General features: G+C 40.1%; 1 protein-coding gene and 1 non-coding gene across 2 annotated transcripts; one reads left to right on the forward strand and one right to left on the reverse strand.

Annotated features, from left to right (window-relative positions):
• Positions 1 to 207: 207 nt before the first annotated feature.
• Positions 208 to 315, reverse strand: LOC112088322. Its single transcript, XR_002900484.1, has one exon. It is a non-coding gene; the product is annotated as a small nucleolar RNA R71 (small nucleolar RNA).
• Positions 316 to 17,481: 17,166 nt separating this feature from the next.
• On the forward strand, positions 17,482 to 19,758 carry LOC18022254. Its single transcript, XM_006405135.2, has 4 exons — positions 17,482 to 17,876; positions 17,962 to 18,111; positions 18,345 to 18,635; positions 18,711 to 19,758. Exons 1-4 carry the CDS (start codon positions 17,574 to 17,576, stop codon positions 19,608 to 19,610), a joined length of 1,644 nt encoding a protein of 547 aa, XP_006405198.2. The 5' UTR covers positions 17,482 to 17,573; the 3' UTR covers positions 19,611 to 19,758.
• Positions 19,759 to 20,165: the final 407 nt, after the last annotated feature.

A 20,165-nucleotide genomic window follows, 5' to 3' on the forward strand; every position in this document is an offset into this window, starting at 1 on the left:
GAGCATCTGGATCAGTTTGATAGAGTTTGTGATCTCACTAAGATCAATGGGGTATCTGAAGACAGCTTCAAACTGAGATTGTTCCCATTCAGCCTTGGAGATAAGGCACATCAGTGGGAAAAGAACCTCCCAAGAGGATCCATCCACACATGGGAGCAATGCAAGATTGCCTTTCTATCCAAGTTCTTCTCAAGCTCAAGGACTGCAAAGCTAAGGAACCAGATTTTCCAGCTTCACTCAACATTCTAATGAGACCTTTGGAGAAGCTTTGGACAGGTTTAGAAGCTACACAAATAAGTGTCCACATCATGGCTTTTCAGAAGCCTCTCTCCTTAGCACTTTGTATAGAGGAGCTGTTCCTAAGATCAGGATTCAGTTGGACACAGCATCAAATGGAAATTTCTTGGCAAAAGAAATCAATGCAGCTATGGAACTTGTTGAGAACTTAGCCATGAGCCAAGACACTTATGGGGAAGATTATGATAGAAGCTATAGAGGAGAAGATTCTGGTATACACCAAGAGCTGGAAGAGAAGATCAAAGTGCTGAATATCAAGCTTGACAAAGCCCTAGCTGCCACTCAAAAGCCTATAAACTATGTGAGTGAGGAAAAGAGATGCTTCACAAATACAAATGAAGAGGGTCTCACTCAAGAGGAGTTGCACTTCATTGGGAATCAAAACAAGTTCAATGGTTACAACAATTTCAATAACCACCAGAACTTGTCCTATAGGAGCAACAATGTGGCCAACCCCCAAGACCAAATATACCCTCCTCAAAGCTTTGTTCAACAGAATCAGTACCAAGGTAACTCCCAAGGTCAACTGGGTTTTCAGCAACCAGCGGTTCAGAATCAAGGGAATAGCTTCACAAATCAAGTCAGCCTACAACAAAGGCCACCACCTCCTGGTTTTGGCCCACCACCTGTTCAACAAAGTCCTGATTTCAATGTTGTTCTCCAACAGCTCTTACTAGGACAACAAAAGATGGTATCTGACCTGGAGACACTGGGTGCTGAACTAAAGTCTATTAAAAAGAACAAGGGCATCTGCACTTCTGAACCACAAGTCTCTCTTCCTGGTAAAGCTCTTCAAAACTCAAAAGATTATTGCAATGCCATCTACTCCAATGATGACCATTCAGCTGCTGTGCAAGAGATTGAAGACCTCATTTATGGTCAAGTTTGTAATGAGAATGCACACACTCATGTGTATGAGAATGCCATTATAGAGGATTTCATGGGCTTCATACATGAACTCAATGAGGACATTGAGAATGAAAGTGTGGGGGCAGCCGGTTCAGTTTTTTCTGTACAGAAAGGGAATGATCCAGAGTCTTTTGAAACAAAGGAGCTGCCAACTGATCAAGCAATGCCAACAGATAGTGCCTCCACCTCTGAATCAACTCAGATGAAGCCCACCTCCCTCCCAAAGCTAGGCAACCCAGGGAAGTTCACCATCTCTTGCACTCTTGGCAACTTTAAAGTTGAGAATGCTTTGTGTGATTCAGGCTCAAGTGTGAGTATAATGTCTAAAGATATGCTGGAGAAGCTAAAGGTCAAGTCTATAACGTCCTACCCTTCTTCTATCACCTTTGGTGATTCCTACTCCAAGAAACCATATAGATTTTTAGAAGACTATCCACTTCAAGTTGGTGAATGTGTAATCCCCACTGATTTTGTCATCATGAAGATGAAGAAGACCAAAGAGCTCCCTCTATTGCTTGGAACTGCATTTCTCAACACCACTGGTGCAATGATTGACTTTGATACTCAAAGAGTGGTGCTTACAAAGGTGGATAAGGATGCATTTTACCCTGTTCAACCACCTTTAGCTGAATTTTGTGGATCAGTTGTCCAAGAGATAGAACCGTCTAAGGTACTTGAGATGAAGTATGTGGGAAGTGCTGGGATTTTAGGTGGATCCCAATCTCTTTCAGCTGTGGAAAATGAGAAAGAACCGCACATCAACTCTGGTTACAAGTATGAGAATGGAGGGCCATTGATCAGAGAAAAAGATATCTTGCTCTCATGGTCTCCTACACTTAGTGATCTAAGGATGATTAACACCAAAAGTGATGCCTCAGCATCAGAAGACAAGAGTATTAAACCTGATATTTCTTCCCAAGACTTTGATCTCACGCCTTGGGTTGATGATGATGGATCTCTGAAGTATAAGCTGGATTGCAATGGGAAACCAGGTCTGTTTGCTGAAGTGAGGGCATGTCTCACAAAGGCCATCTTTGATAAAGACCCAGATGGTATTCAAGAGCTGGTGGACAAAGGTCTCAAGATGGGATCTCAAGGACAAGGGTCTAATGGTTCCCAAAGGCAGCAAACCAACTAAGCTTTCTTGCTCAGGACCATTGAAGTGCTGAAAAGCATCAGTGCTCAACCTCACCCCAGCTAAAAACAGGTTTTTCAAAGTCAAACTTAGTGACTTTAAAAAAAGTGCTCTTGGGAGACACCCCAAGCTTATCCTTGTATATAATCTTCTTAATCTTTTCTCTTCTTTTTCATGTTTTAGGATAATTTGATGGGTTTTGTGAAGTGTTTTCAGGTCTAAGCTGACTAAGGAATGCTGTGGTCCAAGGACAAATTGAAAAGGAGTCTGTGAACAAGCTGAGGAAGGACTTAAGGAATGAAAACTGGTGAGCCGCCTGGTGTGCTACTTGGGTGTGCGAGTTGGTCCAAGACAAGTCCATGCCGCACAAGGGAGTTCAGGCCAAGCCAAACCCATCTCCAGTGATGTCTGGCCTCATCTGGTGCAGATACTCACTCCCCTTTTGCATAAGAACCACACCAGGTATCACTCCAAACACTTGTAAATAAGCATTTAGCATTTTTCTTTATCTTTTGCATTTCATGTTTGATTTCTCCTCTTTCTCATGCTTTTATAACACAAGGGACTGTGTTATTTAAGTGTGGGGGAGGGGTTTTGTGTTTACTAATCATATTTATTCTGCTCTTATTTTCCTTTTCACTTTGAGTCTCATTTTGCATTCATCTAAGTGCATATAAAAAACCAAAAAAATGGAAAAATCTGAAAAAATTTCACAAAAAAATGTTCATTCTAGTTGCATTTCACATTTTTAAGATTGAGTCTAGTTGCATCATATAGGTTTCATTGTGCATGGGAGTAATGATAGGTTCTTTCCTTGAGAGTACATCACTTTGGGAATTTGGATTAAATATGCTTGTGAAATGACTTCTGTGCTTGCAAGGCTTGAAATGGTTTGAATCTGAGAAGCAAGTTTGAATTGAACTCAACTCTAATAAGTGAAAACCTTGAACTTAGACTTGAAATTATCTTGTGATGCATTGTTTGAATAAGCTTGTGGATACCTATATACATATTTGAGCTAGAATCCTGTTTTTACCACCCTCTTCCTTAGCTCAAATAGCTGAGTCCACATCTGGATCAGTTTTCCTCACCTTGAACCCATCCTTCCTTCAAGCCAAATGTTTGTGTGTGATTGAAAGGCCACCTTGGATCAAACTTAGCAGAAAGTGTTAGGTTTAGAGCGACAAGGGCAAGTCTCATTGAGTGTTAAGTTCCATCATCAAGGAGCTGAGAGATTTGGCAAGAACTAAGTGTGGGGGGATACTTGTTGGTGAGTGGAAAAAGGAGAGATGAGTGGAAAAAGGAGAGTGGTGAGAACTAGGGATAGAAAAAAAAAAGAAAAGAAATCAGTCTTGGAGTTTTGAGTCAAAGAAAGGGAGCTCTAGTGTTTTGAAAAGAAAGAGTCTAGCCTCTAAGTGAAAGGAAAAGAAAAGAAGCCAAAGAGCTCAAATGTTTTAAAAAGAAAGAAAAAGAGGCTAGAAGTTACAAAAGAAAGTGAAAAAGAGCTATGTAAAGTTTGAACTCCAAGACTTGAGTGTGAAAATGAAAAGTGAGTCCCCTAGTGAGAGGAAAATGAGTGTGGAAAGTGAGGTTCATGAGAGGTTGAGCAAGTGAGAAAGCTTTGAGTAGAGTGTGGGGTGGGATGAGTCCTTGCCCTTGTATGCATAGGTTGCTTTTTACCTTTAGCATTCTGCCAAAGTTTGATCATTCATAGAAAGATCCCCTTGCTGCATTGAACCCACTTAGGCGCTGATGAGACCATTTTAGTCTCATTACCTCACCCTAGCCAAATTTTGCTTGTTTGAACACTGCATCATTTGATCCACTTGGTAAAGAGCTTAATGAATGTCAAAGACTTGAGGAATAAGAGAACTTGTGGAGATTACTGTTGAGTTGATACATCAGAGTATGGTCTTGCATTGCATATTGAGCATGAACTTGAATTTTCTTAGTGGTCACTTTTCTCTTTCAAAGGAAAAATGAGCTCCCAATGCATTCAACCTTTTCCTCTCACACTACAAGAAAAACATCATTTTACGACGGCCAAAATGATCGTTATTTCGTCGTAATAGGGCTATTACGACAAACTACCGACGATTACGAAATCGTCGTAAAGTCATCGTCGTAATAGACAAATCGTCGTATAATATACGACGGTTTCGTTTCAACGTAACATCGAGGGAAACCAAATCGTCGTAAATGCGTCGTACAGTTTACGACAATTTTACATCGAATTGCGTCGACTTGGTCTTCGCCTGGACCGTCGTTAAGTGGTCGTTAATGGTCGACGTAAGATCGTCGTAAAATGTACGACGCAAAAATCATCGTAAATCGATCGTAAAGTATTTAATCATTTCGTCGTAAAATCGTCGTAAAGCGCGGACGTATAATCGTCACATTTGTGGTCGTAAATTCGTCGTAATATTAACGACGAATGTACGACGGTTTTAAATAAAGATATTACAACGATTATACGACGTTTAATATAATTGAAAATTAAAAAAAAATTAATTCGAATTAAAATTTAAATTAAAAAAAAAAAATTTACAATTAAAAATTTATTAAAATTTCAAATTAAAATTAATTGTAATTTACAAAAAAAAACCCTATAGCTCTAAATCTAATTCTAAATCTATATCGTCGATCCCGTCACCGGCCTGCTCCCCATCGTCCTGGACGTGTTCCTTGCCGGGTCTTCGGTTTGATGATTCCGCCGGCGCCTGATCTCCGGCTCTAGGAGGCTCAACCCCGAGAGATCGGAACATCTCCTCGTCCGTCTGCACCGGCGGTTGCGTCCTAGTGGATGACCCGGCGGCAGATGATCTGACAACCCCATCAGCCCGCAGCTTGTCCAACTGCGCCATGAGCACCGGGTTGTCGGCTCCCATGATCTCGAAGAGACCGTAGAGCTGGTCGATCCTCATCTCGTAACGGATCCGCATCTGATCGATCTTCTAGCGGATAACCGGATCCGGGACCCGGACGTGACCAGTCGCCGTAGCTCTCAGGGTATCACGGATGGACCCCATCCCTAATACCCGCCCATTTTTCTTTGGGGCAACCTACAAATATTTAAAAACATTATGGTTAGAAATTCAATTTATAACTAAAGTTACATTAATTAAATATAGTAATTAAATTTACCTCTTCGAAAATCTGGTCCATCTCCGCCACCGTCAGCGCCGGGGTCGATTGGACCGAGCTACCTCCGGGAGACGTTTGACACGCCTGCTGAGCTGCGTCTGTCGCTCCTCGATCGCCGCACAAGCGGCGTTGTAGATCTCCTCCGCCCGAGGATCCGTGAATTCGCCGTTCCGCTTCTTATGCGTCTCGGCGAAAACCTTTGTCATCGGAGGAAGTTCTCCTCCGTTATCTTCGACCTACAAAATCAAAATGAAAAAAATTATAATACAAATAAAGGTTAATTATTTAAAAACAAAAAAATCAGTAATTTTAATTTACTTACCATCATAAGCCGTCTTCCGGCAAAAGGAATCTGGCCGGAAGTGTGCGGAACGTTCTTCCGATTTCTCGCATCGTCAGTAGCGTTCCTGAAAAATATTTTCATTATAATATATTATAAAAATTAATAAAAACAAATAATGTAAATATTAATGGAATTAACTACTTACCTAGATCCGGAACACTTGGCGGCCGTAGTCTGGTTGTGCGGATCCAACCAGTACTGGACAAGTCCCCGCCAGACGGAATTGGCCATAGGCGCCGGCTTGGCCTTGTCGCCGTCAACCTCCCACTTTCGTTTCCAGTCGGAAACGGTGTTGTTGAGGCAGAATTTGACCTTCTCCTTGAAGGCCGTCTCCACACGTCCGTGTGCGGATGTTTTCCAATGCCAGTTTTGCTAGGAAAAAAAAAGTTAGTAATTATTGTAAAAAGTTAAAATTAAAAATTAAAATTAAACAAAATTGTAAATTACTTACCGCAAAAACACTTGAACCAAGTGTCAAGTGTGGCCTGATCCAGCTTCTTCCAGCTGGTATGGGGTTGTACGAAAAACCCTTGATGATATCCGCAACGTTACGATCGACTGCATTGTCGGTCGTAAACCTAGTCAAATAGAAAGAGAAAAGTAAATTAATTTCAAATATATAAGAATAAATATTAATTAATTTAAAAATATTGTAGGAAAAAAATAACGTACCAAAATGTTCCCGGGGCTCGATCTGGGTTGAGTTTGTTCATGGTCTCACGACCCGGCTGTGCTAGAAGATCATGTACCGTAAACTGGGCATACGGTACAGGCGGGATCGGATCAGCTTCAGGATCGGCCGGTGCGGGAGCCGCTGGTTTGGCTGGTGGTGGTGGAGGCGGTGCCGGCTGTGGTACAACGACCGGTTGGGAAACCGTCCGTTGTGTTCCCATGTGTAGTCCATCTTGATAGCATACCATAAGCGGAGAAATCGCTTATTGTCCACATAAGCACAGCCCGCATAGTAAAATTTTTCCTCGTAGAACAGTCATATGTACGAACGCCAATATACCATAACTGATTCAACTCATGTATGAGTGGCTGCAGAAATACATCGAGAGCTCGCTTCGGATGATTTGGACCTGGAACCAAAATACTTAGGAAAAGAAATTCCCTTTGCATGCACAAATCTGGAGGAAGGTTATAAGGAGTTAGGATTACTGGCCATAATGAATATTGTCTACCAGACATACCAAATGGACTAAAACCATCAGTGTACAGACCAAGATAGACATTCCGTTTGAACTTAGCAAAATCTGGGTATACCATATTGAAGTGTATCCATGCCTTTGCATCTGATGGATGAACAACTTCTCCATCTACTTGTGTATGTTCTGCATGCCATCTCATTGATGGAGCTGTCCTTTCAGATTGATAAAGTCGTTTTAACCTATCAATTATAGGGAGATACCACATACGTTGGTACGGTATCCTTTTACGCCCACCAGTTTGCGGCCTGTATCTTGGTTTTTGGCAAAATCGACATTCCTCCAGCTGATTATCATCTTTCCAAAAAATCATACAATTGTCAACACATACATCTATCATCTCAGAAGGTAGACCAAGACTAAAAATCAACTTCTAAATTTCATAGTATGTTCCCGCTGCCAAGTTATCCTCCGGTAGATACTCCTTCAGAAGATCAGCCCAATCATCCATGCAAACCTCAGCTAGGTTATGATCTGTTTTAATTGACATCATCCTAGCTGCCAACGATAATTTAGACAAGCCTTCTCTACATCCTTCGTAGATTGGCTGATTAGCATTGTCTAACAAATCATAAAATCGTTTGGCATCTACATTAGGTTTCTCAACAGCATTACCAGTATGCGTTTCATGAAATGCATCAGTCACCATTTCTTGCATCCTATCATGATCTACACTTTGATCATATTGATACTGATTAGGCTGATGACCATAATTCGATTCATCAATATCAACATGACTTTGATAATTACTACTACTACCAGCATTCCCATGAGTATTACTGCCATATCCTTCTCCATGTAGATACCAAACAAAATATTGCGGCATAAACCCTCTATTCAATAAATGCGTCCACACGGTTTTGGTTAGTGTATACCTCGTATTCTTGTATTTCAAACAAGGACAAAACATCTTCCCACTATCTTTCGTTCTCTCCATATTTGTAGCCTGAAACATAAATATTTCTAACCCGTTCTTGAACTCTTCTGTCAACGCCCCATCTGAATCTTTACGCATATACATCCAACTTCTTAGCTCGTATATAGACATCCTGAAAATAAACTCAAAATACTATCTCTTTTTATTGATTAGACAATTGTGTCACGTCTAGCCACGTGAATGGAGTAAATTAACCTTATAATATTATTACTTCTTTTTTTCAAAGTAATATAACTCTTGATTCGGGTTTCCAGCAATGGACAACCCAATATATAAGGATTTACAACACTATACTAAAATTTAAGAGACCAACAATGGGTCTCAAAGATGAAGATGCTCTTATGTTTGAATGATGATGTGTTGTGATTGAAAGAAGGAATGAAGATCTATTTATAGGAAAATTTCGGGCTTTACAACGCTTTTACGACGATATTTTACGACAAATTTACATTCAAAAATAATATTACGACGAGTTTACGACGATTATGCGATAAAATCTTTCCCCTCCAATTGTTAGGTAAACATATTTTAAATGTTTTTCACCTAACTTCTTTTCACCTAAATGTACATCGAAATGCAGTCGTCGTATATTCGTCGTAATTTTACATCGAATTTACGACGATTTTATATTTACTAGCAAATCTCTCGTTATCGATGTATAATCGTCGTAATTCGTCGTAAATTGTACGTCGAGTTTACGACGATTTTTTTATACGACGGTGTTACGACGGTTTTAAAATTAGACGTAAGATCGTCGTACAATCGTTGTAAGCTTGCGACGATTTGAAAACCGTCGTAATGGACCGTTGGAAAACGATTGTTTTCTTGTAGTGTCATTTGTTCCTTTTTTTGCTTGAAAACAAGCAAAGGATAAGTGTGGGGGAGTTGATATATTCATAAATTGCATCATTTAATGTACATATTCTAGTCCAAATTATGTCTCATTTGCATACATTTTAGGTCTTTAGGCATTGTTTTAGGACTTAGGAGATTGCATTAGGTCCAAGAGAGTTTTGCATGGTTTGGAGTGTTAAACAGGTGCTTTTGGAGCTTATTTGGAGTGGAGGATGTGATTCAGATGAAGAAATGGAGTTGAAATGATCAAAAATGGGGAAAATGAGCAATTTTGGGTTTCTAGGCAAAATGATGTACTGATGGCCGAAGATTCTCGGCCAAAATCCTTTCCGCGGGTAGCTTTCTCGGCCAAAAACACGTACCGCGGTCAAGTCTCTCGGCCAAAAATCCCGGGTGCAGATACATTTCCAAAATCGCGTCACCGGAAGCTCTTGCCGGCCGATTCAGCTTACAGGGTCTTCAGAAAAGTTGGATATAATTGAGTCAAGAATCCAGGACAGGTTGAATCAGGGCATTTGGAGCACTGAGCTGAAAGATACGGTCACCGGAAAACAGACCTCTCTCGCATCCATTCCGGAGCAATCCGATACTCCTGAATGATCGCCTGTCCGGGGAACCTTCCGGTCAGATTCAGTTGTCTGGGGCTTCATCAAAGTTGGAGTATTAGATCACGGTTCCAGAACAAGTAGAATCATGGAATTCGGACGCGTGAGCAGAAAGTTAAGCTCGTCGGAAGAAACTCCTGTCTCGCTGCCGTTTTGGACCAAGCCGATGAGCTCTGAAGAATACGAAGGACGGTGCACTTCCAGACCGATTCGATTTCCGGGTCCTGCATGAGAATCAGAGCTATTTGAGTCCTCTTTCCAGAACGTCCAAGATCATTCAATTCGGATCTATGATCAGGAAGATACGGTCTCCGGAATGGAGACATATCTAGACGCCTTTCTCTGATCGTGTAAATGTACTGAGAAGATGAGCCCTCCAGGAAGCCTTCCACTTCCCAAGCACCGAAGCTTCCTTCACCAAAGTTGTAGATATATGAGTCCTGTCGCCTCTGCAACCGGAATCACTCAATTCGGAGAAGTATCTTATGAGTTACACTCTCCGGAATGCGAAGTGGTCCAGACAGCCCTGAATGATGCGAGCTAAGTGAAACATGACACGGTTTGAATGCCACGGTCTGGGACTTGACCGTGGCAACTTTTACACACCTTCGGCGATTGACACGATCATCATGCCATGGTCTACATTTGACCGTGGCAAACAAACACTTGGCTGGAAGGAACTTTACAAGCATTCGGGTTTTGACACGGTTTGAATGCCACGGTCTAGGACTTGACCATGGCAACTTTTACACACCTTCGGCTTTTGACACGATCACTTGCCACGGGGCTTGACCAAGAGATACTAGACCGTGGCAATCCAAGAAGTTCATCACCCAAATCCAGAAAAGAAGAGACACGGCCACAAGACATGGTGTAAATCAAGCCATGGCAACCTTGATCATGAAGAATCTGTCCAAGAACTTTGACACTATCAGTTTGCCACGGTCAGTTTGCCACGGTCTGTCCAAGCATCATCTGACCGTGGCAAACCACACCACTATCCATAAAAGCCGGGTCAGGACCCAGTTTGTCCTGGGCTGACCCGGTCCGCAAGAGACATTATATATGCTTTTTAGGGTTTTTTCCAAGACTTAAGCTTTGTTTTTCTCTTGTTTCTCTTTCCTTTTTAGTGTAAAAACGAATTTGATTAAGAGATATCTAAGGGATTTGATCATTCCAAAGCTGTTTCTTATCATCTCATCATCTCATTTCTGCTTCTAATCATGATTAACATCATCTCTTGCAAAAGATTAGATGTGTTCTTCATAATTAGTGAGTAGTCATCTTTTAAACTTCTAGGTGTGTAGATTAGGGTGCTTAAATGTTTGATTTGTGATGTTTAGGGTCTAGATTCTCATTTCATTTCCTTAGTTAGCTGCTCTTAATGCTAGATCTCTCATTATAAGCTTGATCTAGAACTTAGGCATTTCTCCACCCACAAGGTGTTTGATGAAATGCCTGAATGAGCTAACTTAAGGGTTTATGCCTTTTTCATCATGGGAATGATTTGTTAAATGCATGAATGACATATTAGAACTGTTTCTTAATGCTCATTGATTCATATTTCACAAATGATGATTTGGTTTGAAAGTGGATTAGTGTAGAGATTAATGCCTTCATGAGAGGATTAGTCTAGATTAGAGTTCTAAGTTGAAATGTTTGAGATCATGTGATTGCTTGTTATGTCTTTCTGTATAAGATTCAGTCTTCTTGGTTGAGAGATTGTTTGGTCACTTATTAGGCTTGATGCATTATGCTTGCTGATTGCTTGATTATATCTAATGGTTGTTAGACTTGATTAAGTGATTTGCAAAGGGATTATTGTCATGGGAATGAATTAATCTGATTAAGAAGCCTAGACTAAAGAGTAGCAAGTGTTGCATTAGCATCATGATTCAATATCTAAAGCACCCTAATCAATGATCACATCTAGAGGTTTAGGTTTTATCATTTGCTTAATCACCATCATCTTGTTTTGTTTGCTTGCTTAGTTCATTAATCATAGCTTGTTTGTTCCTTGTTTTATGCTTTCTTGTTACTTTGTTCACACCAAAACTCATCTTTGATCACTTGACTTAAGAACTTATCACATACACTAGTGCCTAACTACCACACATATGGATTGACACCCCTTATACTACTTTGACAAGGGGATTGATAACCCTTATTAAGGCCTTGAAAACCTTAAGTTATCAACTATTCCACTTAAAAGCAAAAAGGGAGAACATAAAGCCCAGGCATTTGAACCAGAAGAACCCTAGAGTGATGAAGAACCTGCAAGACAGAACAGGAGGATCTCGAAAAGGACTTGTCTTAGGACAAGATCCTATTTGAACTAAGTCTTTTTCTTTGCAAAGTCTAGCTAAAGACTATAAACCAAAGCGGTTGATGGGAGGCAACCCATTTTAGGTACTTATTTGTTTTTGTTTAACTTTCTTTTTCTATTAAAATTTTGTTTCCTTTATTTTAGACAAGCCTTAGTATGCCACAAAAATGAAAAAAAAAAAGAAGAAGAAAAGGAGCTGACCACGGCCCAAGGAGGTTCAGCCGCGGCCAGCAAGCATTTTGCCGCGGCCACGAGGCCTTGAATCGCGGCCACCACACGTCCTACCACGGCCGGGAAGACTTGATCTGCGGCCAGCACAAGTCGGCCATCCTTGGCCACTTCAACATCTACCTTGATTCAAATCAATCCAAGTTGGATCAAGCACCACCACACATCATCCACCATCCACCATTCAACATCATACCACCACCACAACCACCTCACCATCCATCACCAACACCAGGTAAGTTTTCTTTTCCTCGATTTTTTGTTAAAATTTTTCACATACTCTATTTCTCATCCTTGCCTGATTTATTTCACATTGGGGGCAGTGTGATTTAAGTCTGGAGGAGGATTTCATCCCTTTCTAGCCACCTTTTCTTGCATGAGTCATTGCATTCTGCACTTTTCTTTAAAAATTTTCAATTTTTTTCGATTTTCTTAAAACTTTTCAAAAGTCTTTTGAGTTTCAAAAAGTGTTTTCAAAGATCAATTACATTTTGAGGGAATAATGACAAAATCGATGATGATAACCAACCTGTTTGCTTTTACACCAATCACTCATGAAAGCTCTTTCAAGTTTTAGTACTAGACTAGGCGGTAGCTAGAGTACTTACACTACGAATACCCACCAGAGGACTTCTATTCATGAAGATTTTTTCTGACAGGATATACTAGCTCATTTTTCTGGGAATTAATCTTGACATCTAATTTTCTCATCAGTGGTTTTAAAAAAAAGGCATCATGATATACATCTAGGACATCTTTACCTTATTGTTACCACTCTTTGTTGTCCTAGATGGCCAGTTCATCTTTAGCTGGTACCACACCCTTAACCCAAACCTTTATGTTTAAACCTCATGCATTCTCTTTTTAGTTTATATCGACAGATATGTGCAAAAACGCCGGAGAGAGAGGAACAACCTAGTCTTCAGTCACTCAAGAGAAAGACTGAAAGAGACCAGAAAGGGAGTGTGCCAGAAATCGTATGATGCCTCAGAAAAGGTCATTTTAAAAGGTAAATTTTGTGCTCCCTAAGATTCTAAGTCAAAAGGCAGTTTCCCCTTTCTAAAAACAAATGAAAAAAAGAGAAAAAGAAAGAAAGGAAAAGAAACTAAGAGCCTAAAAGAGTCTTAGAAGCCGAAATCACTTGAGCCAAGGCATTAGGTATTCACTTAAGGAGTTATGGATTCACAACCTAGACAAAAATTTAAGTCTGGGGGAACTATAAGGAGAACCTGAACAAAGGAGATCAGAAATCTTAAAGCAAGAAGAATGTGACTGAAACTGTGGGGGCATTTACAGTTCCATCATCTCTTGCTGTTTTGCATAATGTCTTATCTTTCCAGAAAAAGGTAACCCTAAACACATCATTCTTACCATTAAAACGCCTTTTTGATACCTAACCTTGAATGCCTTGTTTAATATCCTTTTGATGAGAACCACTGAAACCTTTAACGAATGTTAAGAGCTAGTTGACTGGAAGTTAGTTCTAAGTGTGTGGATTTTCGCATGACGGATTAACGGACTAGTTATGTTTGTATTTTGGTGAGAATTTTCTAGACTTGATATGATTGATGCATTGTCCATAATTAAGGCCTAGAAGTATGGTTGCTGATATTTTTGAGTTCCCTCTCAATTTTATTGAATGATATTTTTCCAGAATTGATCTTGTTTTGTTTGAGGACAAACAAAGTCTTAAGTATGGGGGAGTTGATAACACCTGATTTTGACCACTTTTCACCATTGATTTCAAATGCTTTTTAAAAGGTTTTACTTAGTTTTAGGAAACTTAGGGAAAATGATGGCTAAATGGAAGAAATCCACATTTTTAGCTCAGAGTCAGACCGTCAGAAGTTCAGCCTCAAATGAAGTTTTTTCACTGTCTGATCCAGATCAAATTTGGAGACAATCAAGAGGAGACAACCAGATTTCCATAGCACTTTACATCACAAAGATCCAACGGTGCAATCAAAAGATACATGGAGAAAAAGTTGACCCAGTTCACCAGTCCCGGAAGACTCTCACCCGCGGTAAACACATGTTTTACCTGTCCTGGAAAACTCTCACCCGCGGTGGACCTTAGGACGAGCCACAAGGCCCAACATCAAAGCTGACTTCGCCATTTCTCTTCATAGAAGCCCTAAATGAGACCTGGAAAATCTTAGGACCTATAAATACATTGTTTAGCAGTCCTAAACGGGTGTGTGCTCCTGTAATGAGATTTTGAGCCACCAAACTCTGTTTTTCTAGGGTTAGGCGATGGAGATGGGGATTCTTCCCCAGATCCATTGTTCTTTCTCCTTTTTATCTTATTAACTTTTCTGTTTTTTTTTTTTTTGTTTGCATTCTTCTATGCCTTTTATCATTCATTGCATCATGTAGATTAGTCCAAGAGAGTCGAGTTGTTTGAAGATATCGACAAGCATATCTACCAATTAGGATTTCTATTGTTCTTAGCCATATTTTGGATCTCATCTCTTCTAAGTTGTTCATAAAGCATGAGAGTAGAGTCATGACCTATTCTCTGAGCCTAGGATCGATCAGAGCCACGAGAGTGCAGTATCAGATCATCAGTACCTAGCTTCAAAAGAATATAGTCGCTATAGGATTCGAGAGCTACCTATAGAGAAGATGTGAGCAGACGAATTCAATATCTAATGCATGATCTTAAGTTTAGCATGAGAGCGAGAGTTAATTGTTAGATCTAAGAGATTAGTTGATTAAAGCGACGACAGTTGGTTAATCATACATATGTCTATTCTAGTTCAATGCAAATTCCCAAAAACAGATGAAGATAAATCGCCCGGAAGCTAATTGAAAATGCCATCATACATTGATTAGAGTAATCCGGAGAAGTCTAAATCGCCACGTATGAGTTTAAGAGTCTTTAGTTTGAGACGATATGGTTTAGATGTTCTTTTAACAATTCATCCTGCATTGCATTTCTTGTGAATATTAGATTAGGTTTAGTTTAGGATCTTAACCAAAACCCCCCAAAATCTTTTATTGGTTTATGACTTTGCTTACTTCTCAGTTTGTTGTTTCTCGCAGATTAGACATCCTTCCTGTGGATCGACACCCTAAGTCTTACAATGTACATCTGTGCACTTGCAGACATTAGGGTTTTATAAATTTAAAACTTTTGGAGGACCAACGGGCTTGTTAAAAACAACCCTAGGCCTGCAAGTCCATCAGACCTCAATACAGAGCTGTTTCCCGAACCAACTTACATTTGGAGTCTCGCCGGTAAACTTCAGTAACTTACCATCACGAGACCGGATATTCAGTATGTAGTCAACTTTGTCTGTCAGCGGATGCATTCACTAGCAATCTCTGATTTTTGTCTTTTAAAATGAATCCTCCGCTACATCAAAGGAACAACTCGACTCGGGCTCCAGATTCACAAAGACACAAACATGACCCTCCCTTCTTACAATGACAGTGATTGGACTGGTTACAAGGAAACGTGACGTTCAACCACCGGATTTTTCACTCTCCTAGGCTCTAATCTAATATCATGGTCAGCCAAGCGTCAAGCCACTGTCTCCAAATCTTCCACTGAGGTGGAATATCGAGCCCTCCCTGCTGTTGCTCAAGAGCTTAACTGGCTCTCGTTTCTCCTTCGCGACTTAGGCATTCCTCAGAAGACTCAACATTGCTCCAGTGTGATAATCTCTCGGCAGTGTACTTAAGTGCGAATTCGGCTCTACATAACCATTGCCGCGTAAAGCATTCGAAGATCTCCGGGTCTAGTTTGGTGTCGCTGAGTCACCCACCCCAAATTTGAGGGGGGCTGTGAGTGATCCAAGCCCTATATTACACGAAATCTGAATACAGGCCCACGTCGAAAGCCCAACTGCAATACTTCAGAAAAGACAGAGCTCTGTTCTTCCGTACCTACAAAAGATGAAATGCAAAGTAAAGAGACGCTCCTCCTACAAAACCGTTTTGATACTCTCCAATCTGTTTCTGCATTAGCTAATTATCTTTACAGCTGTAAATTGTAGATAAGAATACCCTACTTTTGGACATTTCGTCGGAATACATCCTGTCTTTTCACCTTAGTAGTCCTATCCTTCTATAGTCTCATCTTTGTAAAGTCCTCTTTGTAAATTAAAGAGAAAAGTATTTTTACACCAAAAAGTCTCATCTTTCTCTAACTCTCACAAACTAGTGCTGACAGAATGATGTGAATAGTAGGGTGGCATCAAATAATTTGTAGCGGTGTAAGTAGTAGCCATACCGGTTTCTTTGGATCCAATCATTAACGGGAAAAAATTGAGAGAGAGAGAGAGAATTTTTCCATAGAAACACTCACAGGTTCACCGGAAACATTCAATTATATATATATATATATATTGCTAAATTATATATAAAAATTGTGTTAACAAAATAATCAACCTAAAAGCTTGGTTCCATGGCAAAGGAATAAAAAGCAAGAAAGCAAATATAATCGATATTCCATTGACACCAAAGCAATGAACAACATGTCACGCGTAGAAGCGATAAAAACTTTGAAAATTCAAAGATAGGATGATACAAAAAATAAAGGTCAAATGGTGAATAACAAGAGGAAGGACCGGGAAATAATGCCCACTTTACATAATAGAAATTGTTTCATTTGGAAACGTCCACCTTGTAGAACAGAAATCATTTTACCAGGTAGCCCAAAAAATGGCATTTCCTGAAAACATCCTCTTGGGATTGCGATTTAATTTTCAGGCTTTCAAAGGAACCTCCTAAGGGACGCCGTAACGAAGAAAAAAGCACGTGCTCATATAGTGAATAAAGCGTCGGAAATACGTGGCAAAGAGAATCTTCAAGTTCGTGTCTACAAAGGGAAAAGAAGTACATAACTTGCTGGAGTAAACAAGTGTTCACGTGCGGTCTTTACTTCGTAACTTCGTCCGTGTTGACGTGGCAACGTTTCAGTGGTCCTCCTGATCCTTTCTTTATCCGAAAAAGTTATAAAAATGATAAAGGAGTAGACGAAGCGGTCCTAATCTATGTTCACCTCTTGCAAAAGTTGTATAGAGAGAGACCAAGTTTCTGTTATACTCTCTGTTTCATTATACTCCCTCTATTTTATTATAGTTGATTTTTTAAGTTTTCTTTCTTATTTCATAATGAAAGAAAGGGAGTATTTGTTAACTAAACTAAGGTACGAAAGTCATCCATCCAATGAGATACATCCACGTCAGTATTAGCCCGCGGAAAATAGACTATGTGAGTCACACGTGATGGTTTTTATTATTTCTTTCTCATTTCCTCAAACGCGGATTTGCTGCGTTTGCCGCACATAAACGACTGAGTCGCTCTTTTTGGCTTTCTTTATTCTATTTGTTTTTTTCTTGGAGGGTTTCTCTCTTTGCTGTCTTTGATACCTTTTCAATATTCTCTTACGTTTCCTATGCCTTATTTAGAAGACTTACGCCTCTGAATACACATATCTCATCTCTATATATATATATAAAACAACAAAAGATCAGGGCATCAGGCCTTCACACATTTTATTAACACCTAAAACAAAAAAAAGGAGAAAACACCAAATAAAAAAAAAACACAAAAGAAGAGGACTTAAGTTTAAAATCAATGGCGAAGAAGGTGAGAAAGATTCACGTGACGGTGAAGCCGGTGAGACTTGATGGTTTACAGGCTATTCCCGGGGACGAAACGGCGGAAAAGAATCTTTTCGCGATGGTAGAATTAAAATGGAAAGGACCGGTCTCCGGTTTCGGATTAGGGCTCGTCCCATTTTACCGGTCGAACAGACCGGTTAACCATACGAGCTCTAAACATATTGCTTTGGGCGCCAGCTACGTGGAATGGGAGGAGGAGTTCGAACGTATTTGTTGCGTTGTTGGTCCATGGAATCTTTCCTTCAATGTCTTCTACGTGAGTTTTGTTAATTATCTTTTGTTGGATAATTAATTGAATGTTTAAATTTAGTTATGTTGAATTAATCTCTATTTGGTATTAGGGAGAGACAATAGACGTGAAAAGCAAAAAGGCTGTGATCGGAAAAGCCTCGTTGGATTTGGCGGAGTTAGCGTCGAAGCTTGAATCGACGGTGGAGAGAAAGCTTCCGATTAGGTCAAAGGGTTTACTTTCTAAGGAAGCAATTCTTGTGGTAAGCTAGTCAATTAAAATTTAAATTTAAATCACAGTTTTTAATTAATCAAAAGTCATTTCAAATTTGAATTATTCTTTGTTCTCATTGGAGTATTATATTAATCTCGGAAACATCATGGATACAATTAAAGACTTTTTTTTTTTTCAAAGGAAAAAGTAAATTAATTAACTAATCCTAATCCTTCATTAATTAAGAATTTAAGACACGCGGTTTTTGTTTATTTTAATCAGGTCAACGTGACTTTTTCCGAGGTACGAAACGAACCAGAAGACTTTACACCACTCGGTCCAATCTCAGTTGACTCAGCGATTCCGACGAGGATGACGAGTCGTCGCGACGGCAGCGACTCAGCGATGTCTTCGTCTCCGGCAACCGCATCAAGTTCCAGCGGACATAGCCCGGTTGTCGAAACCGAGTCGAATTCAAGCCCGGAGAATCAGTCTGAACCGGGTCATAAAGCCGGGTTTAATTGGTGGAAAAGACGACGGTTAAGCTTTTCTATGACATGGAGAAGAGAACCGGTAAGCATTTGGTAAACCACAACTTTTTAAAACCCGGCTCGATTTTTGACAGTTAACAACCGGTTTATTTTGCAGAGAGAGGATGAAGCTACAACGAAGATATCATCCTCAAAACCGTCGAAGACAGAACCAGAAAATCCGGCGACGGAAACAGATTTATCGATCGTGGCGAACAAATGGTTGGTAAAGGATTTAGTGAGCCGAGATGGGAAATCGAAGCTGAGATCGGAAGTTTACACGGCGTCGATTGATCAGAGAAGCGAACAAGCTGGCGGAGAAGCAGCTTGCGCGGCGGTGGCGGTGGTGGTGGCTCATTGGTTCCAAGCAAATCCTAAGCTAATCAATCCTTTAGAAACCGAATTCGATTCGCTAATCACACAAGGCTCTTCCTTATGGCAATCACTCTCCGACGAAGAATCATATTTGAGATTGTTCCCGAACAAACATTTCGACCTAGAGACGATCGTCTCCGCCAAATTACGACCGATTAGGGTTTGTACTGATAAATCATTCACAGGGTTTTTCAGCCCGGATAGATTCGCTTCGTTGGAAGGTTTAATGTCGTTTGATCAGATCTGGGACGAAGTGGAGAAAGAAGTAGCAGAGATAGCTGTAGGAGAATCTAGGGTTTATATCGTTAGCTGGAACGATCATTTCTTCGTGGTCAAGGCAGGTTTAGATAGGTTTTGTGTAATCGATTCGTTAGGGGAGAGATTGTTCGAAGGATGTAAACAAGCGTACATTCTCAAGTTTGATGATTCGAGTTTGATGTACGAGAAAGAGGAATCGTCGGAGGAGAAACTTGTTTGTAAAGGTAAAGAGTGTTGCAGAGAGTATATAAAGAGGTTTCTTGCGGCGATTCCGGTGATGGAATTGGCGGCGAAGGAGGAGAAAGGGAATGTAGCAGTGGATGTGTCTCTTCTTCATGAGAAACTTCAGATTGATTTGCATCATATTATGTTGACTAGTGATTAGAGCTTTGTTTTTTTTCTTGTTTCTGACTATTTTGGTTTAGTGTAGCTTTTGTTAGGATGGTTAGATTAGAGTGAGTATTTTGTACATATGGTTCGTTTATAATCTGTTGGGAAAAATGTAATTAAAAGTTTTGATTTGTCTTGGAGACTTGGGGTATAACTTAGATCCAGTGCAATTGCAAATAGACTCACAAAGGCCAAATAGACCAACAGTGACTGCAGTCTACAGTTTTTGTCGAGCAGACTGACTAGTGGAACAGGTTACAAAGAAAAGTTGTTAAAACCGATTGCGTACCTACGTAAAGTCGGAAAGATAGTTGCCAATCCACTAGACAACCTTAAAAATGTGTGGAAAATTGGGCTGATATGATTTTTTCTTGTTATAGTTCCTCCTACCTCTGCACTGATCACTATATTTGGAGATCACCATTGAAGCGATTGGCACATCAATTCTATTGGCCGTCAATACATAAAAAATTTGTTAAAACCGATTGCGTGCCTACGTAAAGTCGGAAAGATAGTTGCCAATCCACCAAACAACCTTAAATATGTGGAA

Source organism: Eutrema salsugineum, unplaced genomic scaffold (genome assembly GCF_000478725.1).
Source record: "Eutrema salsugineum unplaced genomic scaffold, Eutsalg1_0 scaffold_15, whole genome shotgun sequence".
Classification (NCBI taxonomy): Eukaryota; Viridiplantae; Streptophyta; class Magnoliopsida; order Brassicales; family Brassicaceae; genus Eutrema; species Eutrema salsugineum.